The sequence below is a fragment of the Cotesia typhae genome, unplaced genomic scaffold (assembly GCF_013202065.1).
Source record: "Cotesia typhae breed Kobodo isofemale line unplaced genomic scaffold, CoteBio_Ctyphae scaffold_13, whole genome shotgun sequence".
Lineage (NCBI taxonomy): Eukaryota > Metazoa > Arthropoda > Insecta > Hymenoptera > Braconidae > Cotesia > Cotesia typhae.
In genome coordinates this window covers 6,412,049-6,434,045 of record NW_027423774.1, presented here as the reverse complement: position 1 = coordinate 6,434,045, position 21,997 = coordinate 6,412,049, and the positions used below count along the sequence as shown (strand labels likewise).

Below are 21,997 nucleotides of genomic sequence, written 5' to 3'. Positions count from 1 at the left end.
AGGCGAAGAAAAGGATAAAGAAGGAGAGAAAAGTTGACTAGACTTGCGAGAGAACGGGGTGTGGGAGTTCTTGGCTTTGGGTTCAAAGGTTTGCGATTATAACATTCCGGGCATGCCGTTTCGTGTGCATCAATTCGGTACGCCAGTTCCCGCTTTCCAAGACTCACAACCCAACACTTGAGTCTCTCATACACCACACATATTTATATCTTACACAGAATACTGAATACGGATATAGATACAGATACTCTACGCTGATATTGATGCTGCTTTTAAAATATATTGGTTATCGTTTTCAAGTAATCTTATAATCGTTTAATTTTTAATTGCGATATAATGATTTTACGTGTATGATTAAAGCCTACAATCGATTGTTTGATTCCATCTTTGAATTATCTGTTATGTTACAATATTAAAAATGATAATAAATTTATGTCGATGGACGATAAACAACAAATTTATACACAATACATTGGTAATTATTATGTAGATTAGAAATTGACATATTTAAGTAAATTGATCAATTTTTTATCAACTTACTTAAATATTTCTTCTTGAGAAAATTATGTAATTTTTTAAATTTGAAAGAATTTTTCGGCTGTTTCTTTTAGAGATAAACTGTCGGCACTAAAAGGACCTTCAAATTGACCATTTAAATCTTTAGAATGACATATTGGTAGTCTCTCGTGATTTACGAGGGCAGATTAGATTATAGGACTACGAGATTAGAGAAATATGGAATTTTTTAAAGAAGAACGTTCATAATAAAGTTGTATAACGCACAGAAAAAAATCTCATTAGTTTGATCTAAGTACTTTTAAATGAGCAATTAATCAAATGTTTGTCCGATCAGAAAATTAGTAAATCACTTAAGAGGATATAAAATTAATGATTTAATACTGTTACTGATTTATTGAGGCGAAATTTTTTAAATTAAAGTGAAACTCTTAAGTTTTTTATTTTTTTTTTTTTTTCATTATCATGTAACTAGTGTTTTGAAATAGTATTTTTAAAATTAAAGTTTGAAATTACTTTCTGTAATTATCAACTTTTTTTTACGGGTTTTGGTTCAATGACAATGTCAAATGTCTAGTTTATTCAGACAGAGGGCACTATAAAAAGTCGCTGCTGCTATCTAATATTAACTTCTGTCGCCATATGGCATTTTTACAGCAGTATCAATATATAAAGAGTTATCTGTTCTTACAGCCCCACTCATAAAATTTTTTTGCGTGGAATAAAACAATCGCAGTGGAAGACAGGCATGAAAAATTAAAGTCTAAATCATTAAGATGAATATAATTAATTTGATTCTTACCTTGACAATAATTGGAAGTAGTGCTGGAACCCATGAAGGTGAAAATCGATTCCCTGATGACTTTATTCTCGGAGTTGCTACGGCGGCTTACCAAATTGAAGGAGCCTGGAATGTTTCAAGTATAAAATATTAATCATAGTCTCAATAATTATTTTTGGCGAAAAATAATGTGAGAAATAAATTTCAGATAAAGGTGAGTCGATTTGGGACAGAATGACTCACCAAAGGCCACATAAAATTGTCGATAGAAGTAATGGAGATATTGCTGATAATTCTTACTATCAATACAAAGAGGACATTGAACTAATTCAACAGATTGGAGTAAGTTTTCATTAAATTGAGTATAATAATAATTATTAAAAAATTATAAAAAATTTCAGGCAAACGCTTACAGAATTTCTTTATCATGGCCGAGAATTCTGCCAAATGGTTTCAATAATTCGATAAACAAGGAAGGAATCCAATACTACAATAATGTAATAAATGAAATGCTTGAGAAAAATATCACGCCGCTTGTTACAATTTACCACTGGGATTTGCCTCAAAATCTCCAAGATTTGGGTGGGTGGGAGAATCCAGAAATTTCTAACTGGTTTGTCGAGTACGCGAGAGTTGTCTTCAGTGAGTTCGGAGATAGGGTAAGTGTTGAATGATTAAAAAAAATTTTTTCAAAATTTAATGATTACTTTTGATCAGGTGAAGCATTGGATAACCCTAAATGAGCCGAATATCTTTTGTATCATCGGTTACTTAGGCATATATGCCCCCGGACTCGATAAATCTGGACGAGGAGATTATACTTGTGGTCACAATGCTTTGCTTGCTCATGCTAAAACGTACAAAATGTACCAAGAGGAATTTGAAAACTTGCAACAAGGTTTTACTTTATTAAACTTGATTAATATTATATCGAATGTTTAATTAAAATATAATTAAATTTAGGTAAGCTTGGCCTTGTCATGTCGTTCGGTTGGATAGTTCCACTAAACCCCGACGATCCTGAGGAAGTAGCTGGAGCTAAATTGTCATGGGAGTTTTGGTACGGCTGGTTATTACACCCGATTTTTTCTAATCAAGGCGACTACCCTCCAGATATGAAAAACCGAATCGCTAACTACAGTTATATTCAAGGATTTTCTCGATCACGATTGCCTCAATTCACTGAAGATGAGATAAAATTGGTTAAAAACTCAGCAGACTACTTGGGATTCAATTTCTACGCAGCTCGATACGAAACTAAATTAACTAATTACGATATCAATAACGTATCTTTTGTTCACGATATTGGAATGATTATGACTGCTAAACCTTTTACCAAAGATCGAGTAAGTCATTATTTAATTAATTATTTTTTAGTAGATTTCATAGAAATCTAACTATTGCATGGGTCCTCATATCAGAATTTTCAAAAAATTTTTGTATATTCTTACTCAGCTCGTCAACCTGAGTCAAAAAAATGTATATGGTTCAAAAATTTATATATATACGATATAACCGGCCTTGTCTCTACTCTAACTCTCTCAATTTTTAACGGATCTTTATTAAACTTAGCGTCCATATTCTACGGATAATTATCGAGGTTAAGTTCGAGGATGAGCTGAATCGGTCGGTTATTTTAGAAATACGAGCTGATTCAAAATTTCAAAAAATTTTGAAAAATTCAACTTTTTTTGGTTTTTTCTTGCAATAAATTTTGAATGCAATAACTTTTCATATTTTTGTAAATTGCATCTTGAAGCTTATTTAATAACCTTCAATTTCCATGCTAATTTATTTCCCTCAATCAAGTAGATCACGAATAAGAGCAGATTACAAATTTCAAAAATCGCGAAAAAATTCAACTTTTTTTGGTTTTTCTTACAATAACTTTTGAATGCGATAACTTCGTTTTTTTTCGTAAATTGCATCTGAAAGCTTATTGAATAAGCTTCAATTCATATGCTTCATTATCTTCCTTAATCAATCGTGTCAGAAATTCTAGGCATTTAGTAATAAATTATGAAATCTACTTCCATTTCGGCTGCCGAATTGCTTTTTTATTATTAATTAATATGCTATCAATATTTTTTGTATTTTAAGTGTACGCCATGGGCCATGTCAAAAATAATGAGATATATCAATAAAAAGTTCAAAATTCCGGAAATTTATATCACTGAAAATGGCTACTGGGACGTCGGAGGCTTAAACGACGTGAATAGAGCCGAATACTACCTCCTTCATCTTACTGAAGTCACGAAATTGCTTGAAGAAGGACTAAACATTCGCGGATACTTCGCTTGGTCACTTCTGGACAATTTTGAATGGAGCAACGGCTACACAGAAAAATTCGGAATTATTTCCGTTAATTTAACGGATCCAAAACGAACGCGAACTCCTAAATTGTCGTCAAAACTCATAACTCAAATTTATAAATCCAAAATTGTTCCTTCGTCTTTTTCGACTACCATCAACATAACAGCTGTTTGAAAAAGATACTTTGTATCATTATGAAATATAAAAATTTATTGATGGAGTGTTTATCATTTTTTAATTAGTTACAATCATTGATTTGGATGTTTTTTAGAGAAACTTTTGGTTATTTACTTCCAAATAAATATCAAGGTCAAGTGGGCTCGAATTGAGACATTTTAATATTTAGGAAGCAAATTATCAGTTAGTTGTAACATCAGCTGCTTACGAAACCAGATAAGATTATTTACTAAAAGAGTTGTTCGTCTCTGAAGAATCAATTTAGTAAAGCATGAACACACATTATATCAAAAATCAATATCTTTTTTATAAAATACAGGAATGCGACTAATTTTTTAAAACTTTCCGTAGCTCTTTATAAACTATTTCAGAAGAATTACAAGCAAAAGTTTGAAGACAAATTGAAAAAGTTTTTATCTAAGTAATCATAATTTTATTCTTGTTAAAGTACTGAAATATAATTACTGATACCAAAAGCGCCTGTAATAAAATTTTATATTTTATCAGAATTATTTGTCGCTTGTATGAAATCATCAAAAAAACAAGTTAAAATAATTTAACTAATTAAATTCCTTTATAATTGCTCAATTTAACCCATTCGATAATTTTTTTATTTAAAAGTGTTATTGTACAAATTATTTCATTAATAAAAAAAAATACTACCTTTATTTTTATCCTATTAATATTGAAAAAAAAAAAAAAAAAAAAAAATGACAAAGTATTTTCATTAAATTAAGCATCGAAAATTTCCATAAAACAATTTTAAATTTCATTTTAAAAATAAAAAAATAATTCGTAAAGTAAGTAAAAACGACATCATTAAAAACTCGTTAGATAAGAAGTATCACTCCACATAAATATTGCTTTGCATTTATTGACTTTAATTTTATTTTTGAACTATTGTAACAAACAGCACGCGTTAATAGTAAGCGATAAAAGCTGTATATTTTGCTATAGTATAAAGTATAAAATCATAATGAATGAATTAATTTACTTAATCGGCTTCTTGATATTACTTCAAATATTTGCGGCAAAAACAGAAAATATTAAGTTTCAAATTAAAGAAGAAAATGCAACCGTTAAAACAAACTTTCCTAATTATTTTCTGCTCGGCGCAGGTTCTTCGGCATTTCAAACCGAAGGAGCCTGGAATTTATCACGTAAGTAAATCCTCAATCTAATTATTAACTAGCTAATTACAAATTTTCTCAATTTATTGCATAATAATAGAAAAAGGAGAGTCAATTTGGGACAGAATGATTCATCAGAATCCGAATGCAGTAAATGATAAGACCAATGCCGACGTTGCAACAAATGCTTACAACATGTACAAAACAGACATTAATCTCATTAAACAGATTAACGTAAGTCAAATTTACTTAAAATCAATAAAATTTTAAAGAATAAACTTTTGCTTGAAATATTCAGGGAAATTCCTACAGAATATCAATATCATGGCCGAGGATCTTGCCTACCGGATTCAGTGATTATATTAATTTTGAAGGGATCCAATATTACGAAAATGTAATCAATGAAATGACGGAGCAAAATATAACACCTGTAGTCACAATTTATCACTGGGATTTACCTCAAAAATTACAAGAGCTAGGAGGATGGGCGAATCCTTTGATCGTCAACTGGTTTGTCGATTACGCCAAAGTTCTCTTCACCGCATTCGGAGATCGGGTAATCCTAAAGCACAGATAACCATCAAAAGCCTGTTTTGATTTTTGATTACACCTAAATTTATGCGTAAATTAAAGGTTAAATATTGGATAACAATAGCCGAGCCGTCGGTGATGTGTTATTTTGGATACAACGGAGACTTTGCACCTGGATTCAATCAGTCGGGCATTGGGGATTATCTATGTGGTCATCACGCTTTAATAGCTCACGCCAAAACCTACCGGATGTATCACCAAGAATTTCATCAGCAGCATAACGGTTTTTTTGTCTTATCTATTTTGTCATTAACTAAAAAAACAATAGTTAATTGTCTATTATTACGTTTACCATTAAGCCAATTCAATTGTAAGACTAAAAAATGTTGAATCAACCGATGTTTTAGGCTACATAGGAATCGAATTATTTTTAACGTGGCAAATTGCCGAACATGCAAATAAAACCACCGAAGTTCATGGAGCGACATTATCCTGGGAGTTTTGGAACAGTTGGTTCCTTCACCCAATTTTTGGAAAGCACGGTGACTATTTGCATACTATGAAGCATCGGGTACGTGAACTCAGTCGCAAACAGAGATTTTCACAATCGCGATTGCCACATTTTACGAAGAATCAAATTAATATGATTCAAAATTCAGCAGATTTTTTGGGGATTAGTTTTAATCATTCAGTGATTATTAAAAAATTGCCTCATCATCTCAATAAAAGTGTTTCTTTTACGGAGGATACAGGAATGACATCAATTTTTTCAGCAACGCCTAAGGCTAGAGTAATTTTTTTTAATTTCCAGTTACTTTTACGATTTAATAAATAATCAATTAATTTAAGTCTTTATTTTTTGTCAGCGTACGCCTGAAGACATGGCAAAAGCGATAAAACACGTGTTAAAAGTGTACAAAAGTATTCCCTCCATCATTATCACCAAAAGCGGTTACGAAGATAGTGGAGAGCTACACGATAAAGAGCGAGCGATTTTTTATCACCACACTCTTTATTACGTACTAAAACTCATTTCTGAGGGTGTTAATATCCGCGGATATTTTTCCTGGTCACTTACTGACAGTTTTGAATGGACCAGAGGCTACTCCAAAAGATACGGAATTTTTTCTATCAACTTTACAGATCCTGAATTGACTAGAATACCAAAATTATCTTCGAAAGTAATAAGTGAAATTTATAAAAAAAAATCCGTCGAACATTCTTTTACTCTTGTTTCCTAAAATGTTTTTTACATTCAATTAAATTAAAAAAAAAAAAATTGTATAATTAAAAAAATTGCAAAATTAAATTCTTTAAATACAGTAATTAGATGTACAACACATAAATAGAAGTAATTACCATAAAAAGTCAATCAATAATTTCGATCGATAAAAAAAATTTTTTTTTTTTTTCCAATCAACAAAAAATAAAATAAAAAAGAAGGTCATATATAAATAAATATCAATAGATCTGAAGTGAGAGAGCTGATATCAGCTTCTTCCATTAAAGATTCTGAATGCAGCGGAATAGTCATAAGCCTGGGAAGGTATTTACATCGTTTAAATATATACCACTCTGCACAACCACTTACAAAGTACTTGTAGTAACTTACGGATAGAAGAGTGAGGCACCAATATGATGCAACGCTTGATTAAGATCATTACGAATGATACGCGGATCGTCATCCTCGCTGCCGCGATCGATCAGTTGGATCCGCCTACGTCGATGATTTACCCGCGGGGGTCCCGTCCGATACTATCGGACCTTTTTGCATTACATATATCCTTCGTATATTAACTCTTTTATCCCCCACTCTGTTATAGCTGGATGGTAACACCGACTTAAGAGTCAAAGATCATTTCAGCTCTTTACCTCGTCTCCATCATCCCCAGTTTGTCAATTACTCCCATTATCAGCTCGAACATCAGTTTAACGTATTATGTGTAAATATATAAGCAATAAATAATAAGTAATGACAAACAAGATGACCGTCATAATCCCAAGGCTTTGATGTCATCCATTAATTATATATATCATTAGAATTCATTATTAACTTAATAATTATTTAAATTATTTATGTCAGTCAATTAATGTTTCTTCATTTTATTTAAAATGCCTTGGATAATTTTAATGATTTGTAATTATTATGGTGAGTAAGTTGTCAATTTTGGGTGATGAAAATAAAAATTTTCGTTGGACTAAATAAAAGGATTAAAGAAATGGAGAGTAATCAACGAAGGAAGTGGGTGTTGCCCGTCATAATTCACTCGCATGTCAAGGTGTTTTCTCAACGATCTACATCATCATGGCGATGAAGATGTTTACGTTAACGTTTCAGAACCTCTGACTTATTCAGAGAACAGAGAAAGATACAAATTCTTTTTACTCTCAACTCTCTGGATGATGCAGTATGCATATATCTATACTGTACTAAAGACTAAACCCACAGAGATTAACTTGTGGCATTATACTTCGTATGGGTAATGCCCCGAGCGGTTTAAAATCGCTCACTATTAAGTGGAACTATATACGACCTAAACATTTTTCTCATTTGCTCGAGGTTGTGTACTTTGCCGTCTTCATTATTCATTTTTTTAAACAAATTATTCTCGTATTAAATAAAGCTATAACGACTTTGGAAGGTGCTGGAAAAATTTTCAACACAAATGCCTATATAATACCCATGCACTGATATTGTCGTTGTTATTATTGTTATATATGATAATATAAATATTAAATTGAAATGCATTCAGCATGAGACACATGTCGGGTCAGATAAAAGAGACTTGCCCCTTCGACAATGCTGTCTTGAACGATAGGTAGCTGAGAAGCTCCTTCGCATCCGGTAAGAAACTTTTTCAAGGAAGCCTCGATCGAGCGTCACATATCAATTATTCTTCTGCATAGCGATGATAAATTTATTTATCCTCGACGCATCGAAATTTCGTAACAAAAAACTCTCAATTCGCCGGATTGTGTATTAGTCTTTTTTTATTTTTAATTTTAAGAAATATATTTAAAAGTCACTTTAATTTTGTGAATAAAAAAATTCATTAAATTCCGATTGTTGAAAAAATAAAGATTGCGTATACTTAAATAAAACAAATTGATGTGCAAGTTCACGTGTTTAAAACTCACGTAGTATTGAATTGTCTTCTGATACATACAATACAGAAAGACACAAATATAAAACCGGGAATAATATAATGTGAGCGTAATAAAACCCCATCAGAGGCACGTTCTACGCACAGCACGCGCTCTTGTCAATGTAAAGCGTTAAAGCAATACGTGATCGAATTCGATGAGCGACCGTCATTTTGTGGACGTTTTTCGAATGTCAAAGGACATATCTTCAATCCGTGTTATTCAATTCAACAAATTCCATTGAAAGTAAAAATATATATTTTATTTTTCATTTATAATCTTGGTTGGAATAAACTACGCGAATAGCGAATAAATAAATGTGTATAAACGAAGGAAGAAATGAATGAATGAATGAATTATTTTCTCACGAATAGGAGCTGGGATGATTATGAGGATGAGCCTGTAGTTTGCGAGGATCTTTACTTGGCATGGGCTCTTTAAAGTAATATAACGAGTTGCATTATATATAATAATATAAGTGCTGGTGGAAGTGTGGAAGGTAAAGGTATCGAGGACTCGTTGAACGCTCAGCTTTGCTCGGGTCTTGGGTTTACACACCAGAGCACATTGAAGTATTGGAGTAGAGCTCCCAATGTATCGCAGAATTAGATTACGTATCTCGCCGGCCGTGATTTATTTATCGAGCGGGCTCCTTGAGGCGTGCTTGCTGTTTCAACACCTCCCCGACGCGTGTATTTACGATTATGAGAATTACACAAGGCAATTAGAGTCTGTCGGGATCTGGCAATGGTAAATACGGATAATCGTGCGTCGGCCTCCAATCTCACCGTAAATTATAGTCCGCGTGATTCGCGAGTTGAGCCAACAGCCAACCAAGCCACCACTAGCTCTTGAAAAGATATAATAAACAAACTGACTAGTATGACTTAAATATCAATCTTATGTTTTTTTTTTGCATCATATTTTTACAATAATAATTCCAAATTTTATTTATATTTATCTAAAAAATATAAAATTAGATTTTAATCGCTCTACTCGGGATCTGTACTCTGTACCGGCTCCAAGGAGAGTAGATGAGTGTGATGACGTGAGAATATCGTAATAATATGCTGCCGATAAAATCCAAGATAGATCGCGTACCAAGTTAGTTAATAATTCGATAATGCTAGTAAAGTTAAATCTTGTTTGATAATATTTTTTTATTTCAGATGTTATTATTATTATTATATGATGCATAAATGAGTGTTGAGATATTTCGAACGTGGTTATTTAGATCTGAGAAGCTAAATAATAATATCGATGCTCGAGATCTAGCAACTGAGCCAGACGCAGTTACTGTGTAAATTTACGGCAAATGTACTCGCGTGATCACACGCTCAAATCTCCTCTCTCGTCTTTTATTATTAATATTATTATATATTAAGAATAAGAATTGAGCTTATTCTTAACTTTTATCCTAGCAACCTTTTGTTAGGCTGCAATTCTCAGGCGTCTGCAAAGGAAGAAAGGCTGATACTCTACGGGTATTTTCTTTTATTTATTTTATTATTTATAAATTCCAATGCCCGAGAAATTTTCAAGGTAATATGATAGTATGGGTATTATCAACGTACATAATTTTTATTTAACACTTTGATATTGGGTATTTACTTTAAATTGATAAATGGATTTAGAGAAAAAAAGAAAAATAAGAAGAAGTAAAGAGAAAAAGGATGATTTACAATGGGCGAGTATGGTGTTTATATATATTATTTATATTATTTATACTCTTGGGTTATGTATATTCTTTATAATGTATATAGATAACTGGTACTTATAGTTAATACTTGAGTGTGGATGAGTCTTAAGATCAGATGCACGCGATCTTTTCCAACTTCTTATTCGCTTAGTATATCAGAGTACTCTTTTGACCTCGGTGTATTTTGCTGGAACCAATTTCTGTGGGTACTCGACTTATAAAATGTTAAGGAAGAGATGAGCGAGATGAAGATGAAGAACCAAAAAAAAATAATAAAATAACCAGAAGAAGACGAAGAAGAAGAAGAAAAAGGAAAAAATCAAGGGAAGGCTTCATGTAGAGCAAAATTTTTAAATAAAAAAAAAAAAATTAAAATTAAAACTGGCCTTCCAATTTTTGCGTGAAGAGCATCACAATAACCGTGAGAGAAAAAGTTTTAAATCTGAAGGCAAAATGAGGAAAGCCATTGAACACAGTATCCAGAGCACGTCGCGACTGCTCATTGTATCCCGAGTGCGTGTGTCTGTAGGCATTTTAATATTTTTCCATCTTTAATATATTCTGCTCTATTCCATTCTATTTATTTATTTTTATTTTATTTTGAATAGAGCAATAAGTTTTAAAGAAACGAGTGCCGGTGAACTCGCGGTGCAGAGAAATGAGAAAAATAAATACGAGATGTAGATGTAGATGGAGCAGTCAGAGTTGGAGGTGGAGGAAGTAGAAAAGCGTGCGATTTACGATCTTTTAATCTTGGCGACCTATCTCTCCACCGCAGGGGACAGGTGGGCTACCGAGTTTTCTTGTACGCCCTCATCATCATCTCCCATACCCGTTGCTGGTGCGCTAGTCCCAGTCATCTCGCTCGTTATCTGATTCATAATAACTCTGTCCGAGTACGGAAGAATTATTTATTTACCGAGCATGACCATGCACTTTGTAACAATCATTTTTATGGTTTTCATTATAATTTACATTCATTTTTCCTTTTTTTTTTTTTTTTTTTTTTTTTTCAATTTGCCTACTAGTTTTCGTCAGGTGAATACCAATTTTATTTAGAACAAAAGGAAGGTATCGACGTGATGGAACTTGCCGAGGGGCAATAATCGGGCCTCAATTCTCAATGCTCTCTATATTTTATTTAATATATTACACTCGGCTTTACCAAATCTGTAGCGATGACGTACTCGCCATAACGCTTGCTGAATACTTAGTTGTCACTTTTTTCTTCGCTATCGTTCATTACACCGATTGCGTAACTTGAATTTAGATCATCCATCCAAGCGTCAATAATAAAAATTAATTATAACAAAATCAACACCGAAAAAACAAAATGACACTGGATATCATTCTAGATTATACTGAGTGGAAAAAAATTTTAGATAGTAGCTAGTATAATCTAGATTACAATGAGTATAATCCAGATTACAATGTGTATAATCCAGATATCACGCAGTATAATCTAAATTTTTCTAGCTACTATCTGAAATTTTTTTTTACCACAGATGTCACTGAGTATAATCTGGGATGATATCCAGTGTCATCTTGTTCTTTCCGTGAAGTTCGTAAAAAAAATGATAAACTATTTTTGTAATTGGGAAAAAAATTTAGGGCCTTGAGTCGGCAAAGTGGCGACAGTAGATGGCGCTTGCTCGGAATAGGTAATGAGCTGATGGTTTTACGAATAATAATCCGGGTAGGGAGGGAAGTTAAAAAGCAGAAGCTAGAACTTACGACCGGAAGTTTGCCAGGGAGGTAGACTCACGCGTATCCGGGCATGTATAATTTTAATAAACACAATATGGCTTTTGCTCTTTTCTCTCAACGCCGCGCATATTATCAGCGGGATCTGGAAACACAAGTCGGCTACCTGCGATCGCTGTCGGTTTCTTCTGGTGTATTTTGTTTCTTTTTTTTTTTTATTTAGTTGTTTTTTCTCCAAGTTTGACTCGAGTCTTTGTGTCTTTCTCAGCTATAAGGTATAAGGTATAATAAACTCATGCAAGTTTGATCCCCGATAGGATCCTCGGAAATGTTGCGACGTGTCTGTCTTACCATTTTCATTGTGTACAAAATGGTAAATATAAATTTATAATTTATAATACGCAGCCAGACTCTAGACTTAAAATACAAATTAACAATTTACCAAATGAAATTTCCGGTGGAAGTCAACCGTAAACCGTCACTGCAATGAGTAATAATTTAGATTATCTGTTTTATTTTTTTTTCTACTCGAGGATTTCATCGCTGATGTGTCTATTGTTATTACGTGGGTGTCGCTGGATAAATTTTCCTGAAAGGTTTTACTGTAATTACAGTATCAATGGTAGGTAATTATTGTGCGTATGCGAGCCAAAGTCTTTTATGCGTGGAGTTTACAAATAATCTACAGTACTCGCGTGTCTGCCCGCAACTTTGTTACTGTAGTTTTTATTACGCAAGATTATGACATCTGTGACACAATCGGAGGACGTGTAGCCTCTTTCCTTCTCCATTACCTCCATTAGTTGGCTCTTTTGCCTTTTGCCTGGTTACACTTACACTTTTATTCTTTGTTTTTATTTTATTTTATTTCCACGACACGCGTCCTCTTTGACGACTGCACTTTTTTCGCAACTTTAGGCTGCTGTTGTGCCAAGTATATACTTTTATTAATTTCACAACTAATTTATAATTTATAATTAATAACGGCGAATATTTTTCACACGGTCATAGTCAAGTTATGTAAAATATAAATATAAATACAAATGACTTCCGTAGAGAGTAATATATAAATATAATAATGTGTATATGTAAAATAGTTTATAATGGCTGTAGACCACATTAGAACGGTCGCCAAACCAATTGTACTTTCTGGGGTTGAATTTATACTACACGCACAATATTTATCTAAATAAAGCCAGTGTATAATATAACAAGTAACAGTATAACGAGTAAAGTAAAGAACCGCGAGGCAGTTTGTCGCGGTCTTATTCTCTCTATCTTTCTCTCTTTCTCTTGTCATCTTTCGTCTAAATGGTAATTGTTTTCTCGACTTAATACATTTATAATGTCTCGCCATCAACTCAACCCAAGTCCTGAGCCGTCTTGATTGCTTGACGATTACGCGGCTGTGGGTTTTGCTACGTTAACGAGCTCTCTTACAGAGTAAACCTAAACCAGAGAGTTTAATATCAGTCTTGTTACAAGTAGCATAACAAGGAAAAGAATAAAAGTTTTATGCATTTATGTTGGTGAGTAAATTTATAAATACATGTGGATGAATATTCCTCTTTAAATGTGTGGATTATTATTATTTTTTTTATTGTTATTATTATTATTATTATTATTATTATTATTATTATTATTATTATTATACTACGATCAAGGGTACGGGGGCTAAATAGAAAAGAGATTTGTTGCTTAGTTGTAACGAGTCATTTAAAATACTTTAGTTGGCGATCTTGAGACTTGAGATTTGGCTCGTCTATCATCTCACTCATAAAATATAGTCTACTCGGTGTGCATGTGCTGCTGCTTATTATTTTTCTATTATTATTATTTATTTTATATTTATATCACAGTTTAAAGATCAGCGCGTGAGAGTTAAACACTTTAAAATAGCAACAACAACAACAACAACAACAACAACAACAACAACAACAACAACGACTATCACGATTATTATATTCAAACTGTCGAATAGAAAGTTTTGTCTCAGATTACACGATTACCACTGACTTGGTTATAATAAATCCTAATGTTTTATCCAATATTATAATCTGGCTTACTCTTTAAATTAAATTATACGCTTTAATTAATTATTATTTTATCTTTTAGTGTAATTATATGCAGGGAAAAGGTAAAGAGCGAGAGATAGACTCTGATATTTGATGTATATATGTACTTTTTTTTTTAATTTAAGAGTAGGCGGCGGGCTTAAAAATTACGGACTTTAAAGAGCCGACCGGCGCGAGAATTTTATTAGCAGATCTAACGTAATAATTAAATTATCGCTGAGACAACCGGTGTAAGTTTAAGTGTGTATATAAGTGAATATAATAGTCGAGAGTTGAGAGGACGTTTGCGAAGGAGATGTAAGTAAAGAGGGGAAAAATAAAATTGATGTGAAACGCAAGTGTAAGATGAGAGGGATGAGTTAATGTAAGAAGCGAGCCGAGAGATATTGAGTGAAGGAGAAAATACTTTTAAATATATCGTGTTAATGAAGCGTCGCTTGTAAACGCCGTGGGGAATACATTTCAATGCATTATATTTTATATTCACACGAGAGATGAGTTAAGACTCGCGGCTATATGGACAATTTAATTTTTATTTTATTTATAATAAAATTGTTTTTTTTTCCCATTCCTATTTTTTGACCCAATTGACTCGTTAATTTATTTACCGAGCAACAAAAAGAGTTCAAAGTATTTATTTATAATTTATAATAAGAAAATAATAAAAGACAGAAGATTCCAAGAGATAATTTGTATTCTTGGAGGCACATAGACCGACGCCGCCGCCGTTGACATTTCAACGAACCTTTTGACTCATCAACATCATCATCATCAACATCAACATCAACATCATCTACTACCTGAGCTACCATCTTGTTATTATGTAGTTTATACAGCAAACAACATACACATGTATATATTTAGCCTTCTCCTTCTGTTCTGTTGGACTTACAAAACGTCCACGTGTCTGGTCACGTACTTGGAGAACTGCATTACGCACCCTTCATCACGCGTTGCATTCAGGTGTGCGTGTCTCGATACTTATCAATCGACGACACGCAAAAATCCGATTGAAGAAAATAAAATAAAAAAAAAAAAATACAGACAATAAATCAGCGAGCTTTTCAGACAGTCAGACACAGAATTGAAAGTTAACAGAGAGAGACTAGTCTGCAGACGATCCTCGATCGTGATCTAGATCACTATCGATAGAGTCAATTTAAAGATTAGAGATGTTGTTGATCGAGTGAATAATCGGTGATCGATGACAATAAACATGTTGATACTCAGCTTCGATCGTTGCATCCGTGTCAATTTTAACTCAGACGGATAGGAATTAAGATTTAAGTCTCCGATAACGAGATTGTGACGCTTAACACTTGGCCTCAACCGCTTGTCACTCGTTTTCACAGTGAAAACGTTCAATTAAGCCCGTCGCCTTCAGCCAACTAAACCCGATAGTCTACTAAAAGGTACATGGGGACTTGAGATTTAACTCGAGCGCATTCTTTTCAATTTAACAGGTTAACTGCTGCTACTGCTTCTCTCTACACCTATATTTATATATTTATTTATTTATGTATTATGTGCGAGAGGGATCGATCACACAGACACGATAAAAACGGCACGCGTTCCACGTCTTAAATACATATACGTCCGTCAACTCCTCGTCAAGTAAATCTCCGCGGTCTTTCAGTGTTTTATCAAAAAGATAAATAATTATGATATTTAAATACTACTGACATGTCAGCTTAGAATTTTTTACGGCTTTTGGATAAATTAAATTGTCACTTTCACCCAATTTTTTTGGAGATTAAGTATGTCTCGAGTCATTATCATCACAATCATAATGATGATGATCACTCAAGAAAAACCGCTTTGAGAGCGTTTTAATAAAATTTAAAAAATCACCGGAGTAAATTGGCGTTTAACGTTTAGTATTGTTTTGGTGTTAGCTAATAATATAAAAATAAGACACAGGAAATTATGATATACATATATTGTTATGCCTCGTATGTCAGTCATTGTATTCCTCACACTCGCCCACACGTATAACAACGTTGTGAAAGTTTGTTACCTACTGGGCGTCAATTACCTGGCGATTAGAAGCTATGATTTATCGCCTGGGTAATAAAACAAATGATTTTTAAACACATTTATAATTTATAATAATAATAATCGCTAAATAAATAAATTAAATATTCAATTAACAATTCAATGACTCAGAAGTTGGGCTCTACTCTTAGATTCCTATTATCCTCAACCGGGGTTTGAAGTTCGTAGTTCATATATAATTTAATAATACCTATGCACATATATACATATATATATATATATATGTATGGTGTAGATGGATTACGTATGAGTATGGGACGTACGATATATGCGGACGGTTTCAATTGCACCGGATGCGCGCGTGTTGCATGTGTAACGAACGCACATCAGCGTTATTATAAATACATATATATATATATATATATATACATATATATATATATATATATATATATATATATATATATATATATATATATATATATATATATATATATATATATATATACATACACTCACAATGAGACACAAGAGTGATTCCTTTTAGACTCATTTAAATGCAATCCGAGTGCTGATGATTTATAACTCGCCATTGCTCATGTGGCCCAGGATATGTTACAGGCCTAAGGATTTTCTTCAACCATACACACCACTTCACCTTTATACTCTGCCTATTTATTTTATTTAAGATAAATACTTTTAAATAAATAACAAACAGTTATCACTTTTATCTCTAACTACAATCCATCAATTTATATTCTACGTTTACAATTAATTATTTTTAATAATTAATTGTAAAATTAAATTAATTAATTAATTAATTTATGATTAAAAAAATAAACTCTGAAAGTTCAAGCCGCATAATTGCAGGATAGAAAAAAAAAATAATTGATTGTTAATGAATGGCTCCTGAATTAAAATGAACAGAAACATTTATCAGCGGTACTCGCATCATGTCGTGTGTAAATATCGTAACCATAAAATAATACGTGTACTCATAACCTTTGGAGTGGTTAAAAATAATTAAATGGGAATGAATTGTGTGGGTCGATAAATCGAATCGTTTAGCGCGAGCCCTAACAGAATGAACTTAAAACAATAATATAAATATAAATATAAATAACTTGTAAAATAAGAATGTAGGATAGGACTGAGAATCGAGCGAAGAATTTGAATAATCCGACTTCGTAATGCACAGCCCGGGAATAATTAATGTGCCTTAATTGAGGGACATCCCACGCGAATAATCGGGAATAATGATAAGTGGTCTAGATTATCGGATATTATCTCGCCACCTCGTCGCGATTTGAGCGTCGAATGGGCAGATATCTTGGCGAGCTGGCTAAGAGTGTACAGGCATGTCATTATAATACTGTCGTGGAGCAGTAGAGCTCTAGATGTGTATAATATAAACCGGCAACACATTAGAAACGCCGATCGTGTAATAAGCGGGGGGAACCACAAAATTAGCATCTGCCCGAGCGCGGGAGACAATGCCTGATTTGAATAACAATGTTTGCTACCGTGTGGGCTTCTAACTCTTTCTCTCAACTCAACTGCTGTACTGTGTATGCTTTATTCCTTATATTATTATAGACTACTCATTCCATGGGGTCTAACACACGATACGACGCGCGTCGCCTTAATACTCTTTCTTATAAATATATATAATAATAACTATAATAATAATAATATAAACACACTCCCTGATGATAGTTATATAGCTGTAGAGTGAGTCGACGACGCGATAATGTCGCCCCCGCGATTCCCGTGGCCTCGTTATTTAACAACATGAAAATATTACTATATTATTTTCCCTGCTGGTGATTATTGAGTTTGAGATCCATGTAGAAAGGTATGTATATGTATCTCTATATGACTTGTTCTTTTATATTTATTATTAATTCGCATGTCGTACATTTTTACTGTACAAAAAAAATTTATATTCAATAATAATTATTCCATTTTATTGTTCTGGCTTGCACAATCGATTGTTTCATTTTTTTACCACTGCATCGAGCAATACTAAATTTAAACAAACCTCAATCCATTTATTTAACTTTAATTTTATTCATCTACCCTTACCTCTCTACACATTAACTACTGAAAAAAGCTTTCTCGGTTGCCTTCAAAGCGGAATAAAATTTTTTTTAAAGATTTCTTGATTTATTATAATTCCTTTTTATGTATTGAATAAAAAAGATGAAATTGATCTTTAAGTCTTTTGGGTCGTAACATAGACACACTATGAAGACGGAAATATTTGAGTTTAGTGTTATCCTTCCGTATCTGTATCTGGTGATGTAGAGACTCGAACCGGCACCATCGGCATATATGTACATTATATATACCTGTTTGGTGAGAACAGATGAAATGAGCCAGTCCTAATTTAATGGTTAACGCTTTTGGGCGAGTTTAATGGAGGGAGACTTACCTATACCAGAGATGACCTGCCGAAGCATTTACTATTTTATCTGCACCTGTTCTCTGGTTTAAATCATGAATATCTCTGCTCGAGAGACCAGAGAGAGAGAGAGAGAGAGAGAGAGATAAAAAAAACTACTAAACTCTCGGCTTTTAATGTAAATATATGAGGATATCTAGATATGGAAGTACTAATACCGTCGAAAGAGGAACGATAATCGGGGTTTATTGTCCAAGTGTGTTTAGGATCACACGGTAAACCGCTTTTGGTCTTTACGCAATTTATTACACTTTACTACGTCTGTCTGTCTATAATATTACACTATTCACATAGTAAAACGAACACAGTGTGTACCTCCTAATGCATTTTATTGCCCAGATACGATATAGTATAATGTAATAATAAGTTTTACTTCTGAATTGTATATTGTATATCTGTAGTTATAAATATAAATTCCATCATCTTACACGTCTCACGTCTGACGGCACTTAAATTTTAGCTTTGATTTTTTATTTTATTGTTATCTTAATCATTTTATTCGAGACTGAATGAATTAACACGTATAAATAGACATTGATAAAAAGTAGACGAGAAAAATAGACTCAAAAATATTTTCTAAGAAAAAATTAAAAGAATCTTTTTTTTTTTCCGAGTAATAATTTCTTATCAGATGACTTTCAGGTATCGGTATTAAAATATGATAAAAAATAAATTAATTATGGGCAATTAATAAATACTGGAGGTTGATAATTATAATAATTATTTAAATCAGTAATTAAATGGTTAAATATTTGTATTACAATCATCGGGTTCAAGTATGAATAATAAATTAAATATAACAGTAAAGTGTGGATCGATTATAAGCCAGACAAAAAATTTATGTAAGTATATAACATGAATATAAATTTATTGAGTGTATTGGTATCCTTATATTATACCAGAAGTAGAGAGGTACATTTATCGATCGTCCAATTTGTAATCAGAACAGTGAAAAATGTAATAGGAACATTGAAAAAGCTCTAAGGTGTTTGCAGAGTTTATCGCGATGAGTTAAAGACCGTGTTGCAGCCTTAGTTTATTCTCAACACTCTCCTCGGCTCCTTCCTAACTCAACTCAGAGCTGGAGATATCGCGCTATCGTTTTTATTTGCCGCCCTGGTCACGCACAAACAGTATTTGTCTCGCGTGAAGACGTTCAAGGATCACGTTTGCTCGTTTGCTCATTCCAATACATTTATTCCTCTATCCAATTTCAATTCCCCTTCGTGAGTGACTGAGTGACTGAGTTTATACTTCATGGCCGTATATCAATACAACAGATCCTTGTTTTCTTTTTTACGAGCTTCGCCACAGTCATACATATCACGTTTGATTTATTGTCAATTTTCAAATCGTCAAAAAATATATTTTCTTTGAATTTAGACAAAAAAAATTCGATTCAAACCGCATAAGTATACTCAACCAGACAAAAGCTAATGGCACAAATTTATTATGTGGGTTAGGGCGTCGACTTGGCGCTCTTATGCAGCACCTCAAGTTAACACAGTGCAGAGTGACTCATTCTGCCCACCTAATCCGGTGTGTTCTCAAATACGAGTTGAGCCAGAGAGACTCAACTCGGCTCCAAACCAGCGACGAGGAGCTAAGCATTGTAGGAGGAGGAGGATGCGAAGACCAGGCAAACACAATGAACGATCACAGAGCGACAAGTTGGAGTTGGACGCGGAACACAATGCGGGCGTGGGTCCAAAACATATCTTTTTTTTTTTTTTTTTTTTTTATTTCATCCTATCCTTTCTCTCTCTCTTCTCCGCTCATTCTAGACATAGACATGAAAAATTGTAAAATAATAACAACAACAATCGACGCCCTCTTTTCTACAATCTTGGGATCCTACACTTTTCCTTTCATTCGCGTGGCATCGGGTCAGTGACTATGATGATCATGATCACGTATACACGCCGTCTAGTTGTACATAAAAAGTCTCTTTACCTAGATTACGCAAGAATAGAGCAATGAGATGCCTCTATAAAGTCCGCGAGAATAAGAAATTGCGCCCTCGCTGCTTCATTGTCTTCAACCATTGTATTGAGACCTTGAAATTGTTTTTTATACAAACGATCAATCTTTTGGACTCACCACTACTAGTAGGTCTGGGTATGATATCATTTTTGTTGGAGTAATCGAGTTGACAAACGGGCCTGAGCTTTCAGAATCGGGGATACTAAGAAGGAAAATGCAAGCAGGAACGGAGTAATAAAAATTAGTAAATTAAAAATGAACGGAAGACCATGACCCGGAGAATAATAATCGCAAGTAAGACAATAGACAATGCCTGGAACTTAATGCTGGATCCCATGCTCCACATACAAAACCCTCCTCGTACACTCTTCTTCATATTCAACATAAGAATAACTGCTACGACACAACACGATAACAATAATAGCGATGATGATAATAATAACAACAATAGTAATAAGTAATAAGAATAGCAAGAACAAGAGGGCAGGTGAACGTACGTGCTCAGCTTGACGATGTTGATGCACAAATGCAGAGGATCAAGCTTCCCTTAATGGACAATGTGCACGCGCGCCTCCGGCAAATAATGTGTATACGCGAGCTAGCTAATTGTCGTGACGCAATGTACCTAGAGCATTGTCCCGTGTCGTCGGATTAATCGTTATGAGAAAATAAAATACTACTTAGTCTATTCTATAACCACCGACTGCAATAAAAACTATTTGTAATCCGTATATATTCATTTTTTTATTATCCTTATTATTCTCTCTTTATTATTAAATTAAAGTTGAAAGTTTTCTTTGTTGAAAAACTTTTAATTTTTATCAGAGAATTTTAGATCCTTTTTTAGCCCCGAAATATACAGACTCGAAGGAATTTTCACATGACCCAGATCACGAGGATCTATAAAAAGTGAATAAATGATGCTTGTAGAATTTTATTGATGAGAAACCGAAGCAGATCTATTAAACTTTTAGATTGAAAAAAAGGTACAAATGAATGAAAAAAAACAAATAAAAAAGAGAGGGCGGTCTTGAGAGGTCAGAGCATGAGATAGAGGGCGTCGGAGCGGTCGCCCGCAGTGCCGCTGACTATTTATCATAAGATCGATCGGTATCTCGGATCTCGGCGATCGCCGCTCTGTATCGATTCTTCGGAGGGCTTCAATTAACGTTATTAAAGCCCCATTAATCTTGCCGTTCGAACAGCCTCGGCGTGCCGGGGATGCCGTTCAGATGGCACTGCGTTACCTTGCCGGGATCGGGCCTCGATACCCGAGCAACCCTTGGCCACCTCGCGACTTTGTTTTTTTTACGGAGCTGCAATAACACGACACAACGTTCCGTGTGATTCTTTTCGAGACGCGGATCGAGATCTTCTGTCAATCTGGCACGCGCGAAACGCGTCGCTTCATTCTTTTCTTCTTATATTCTTCTTTTGCTTTTTTTTTTGTTTTTTTTTTTTTTTTCGTCTTTGAGCCCAACAACG

The 21,997-nt window shown here is 33.5% G+C and overlaps 2 protein-coding genes across 2 annotated transcripts in view; one reads left to right on the top strand and one right to left on the bottom strand.

The window, feature by feature from the left end:
- The first annotated feature begins 421 nt into the window (after positions 1–421).
- On the top strand, positions 422–6,757 carry LOC141535332 (lactase/phlorizin hydrolase-like). The gene is made up of 13 exons (XM_074255200.1): positions 422–1,437; positions 1,506–1,639; positions 1,699–1,956; positions 2,015–2,195; positions 2,261–2,643; positions 3,398–3,778; positions 3,853–3,892; positions 4,627–4,947; positions 5,018–5,151; positions 5,216–5,473; positions 5,551–5,731; positions 5,856–6,238; positions 6,315–6,757. Exons 1-13 carry the CDS (start codon positions 1,293–1,295, stop codon positions 6,687–6,689), a joined length of 3,174 nt encoding a protein of 1,057 aa, XP_074111301.1. The 5' UTR covers positions 422–1,292; the 3' UTR covers positions 6,690–6,757.
- The window catches only part of LOC141535101 (kelch-like protein 20), a 63,266-nt gene continuing 42,610 nt past the window's right edge, over positions 1,342–21,997 (bottom strand). Inside the window, exon 11 of the transcript XR_012480549.1 lies at positions 1,342–1,423. The gene's annotated coding sequence lies outside the window, so the exon portion shown is untranslated. The remainder of the gene's footprint in view (positions 1,424–21,997) is intronic.

Excerpts from the sequence above, each read along its gene's own strand:
- LOC141535332 (XM_074255200.1), top strand. The coding sequence starts at position 1,293 with ATGAATATAATTAATTTGATTCTTACCTTGACAATAATTGGAAGTAGT. Across the intron at positions 1,640-1,698 it reads AACTAATTCAACAGATTGGA|GCAAACGCTTACAGAATTTC; the intron begins GTAAGTTTTCAT and ends AAAAAATTTCAG. Across the intron at positions 1,957-2,014 it reads TCAGTGAGTTCGGAGATAGG|GTGAAGCATTGGATAACCCT; the intron begins GTAAGTGTTGAA and ends ACTTTTGATCAG.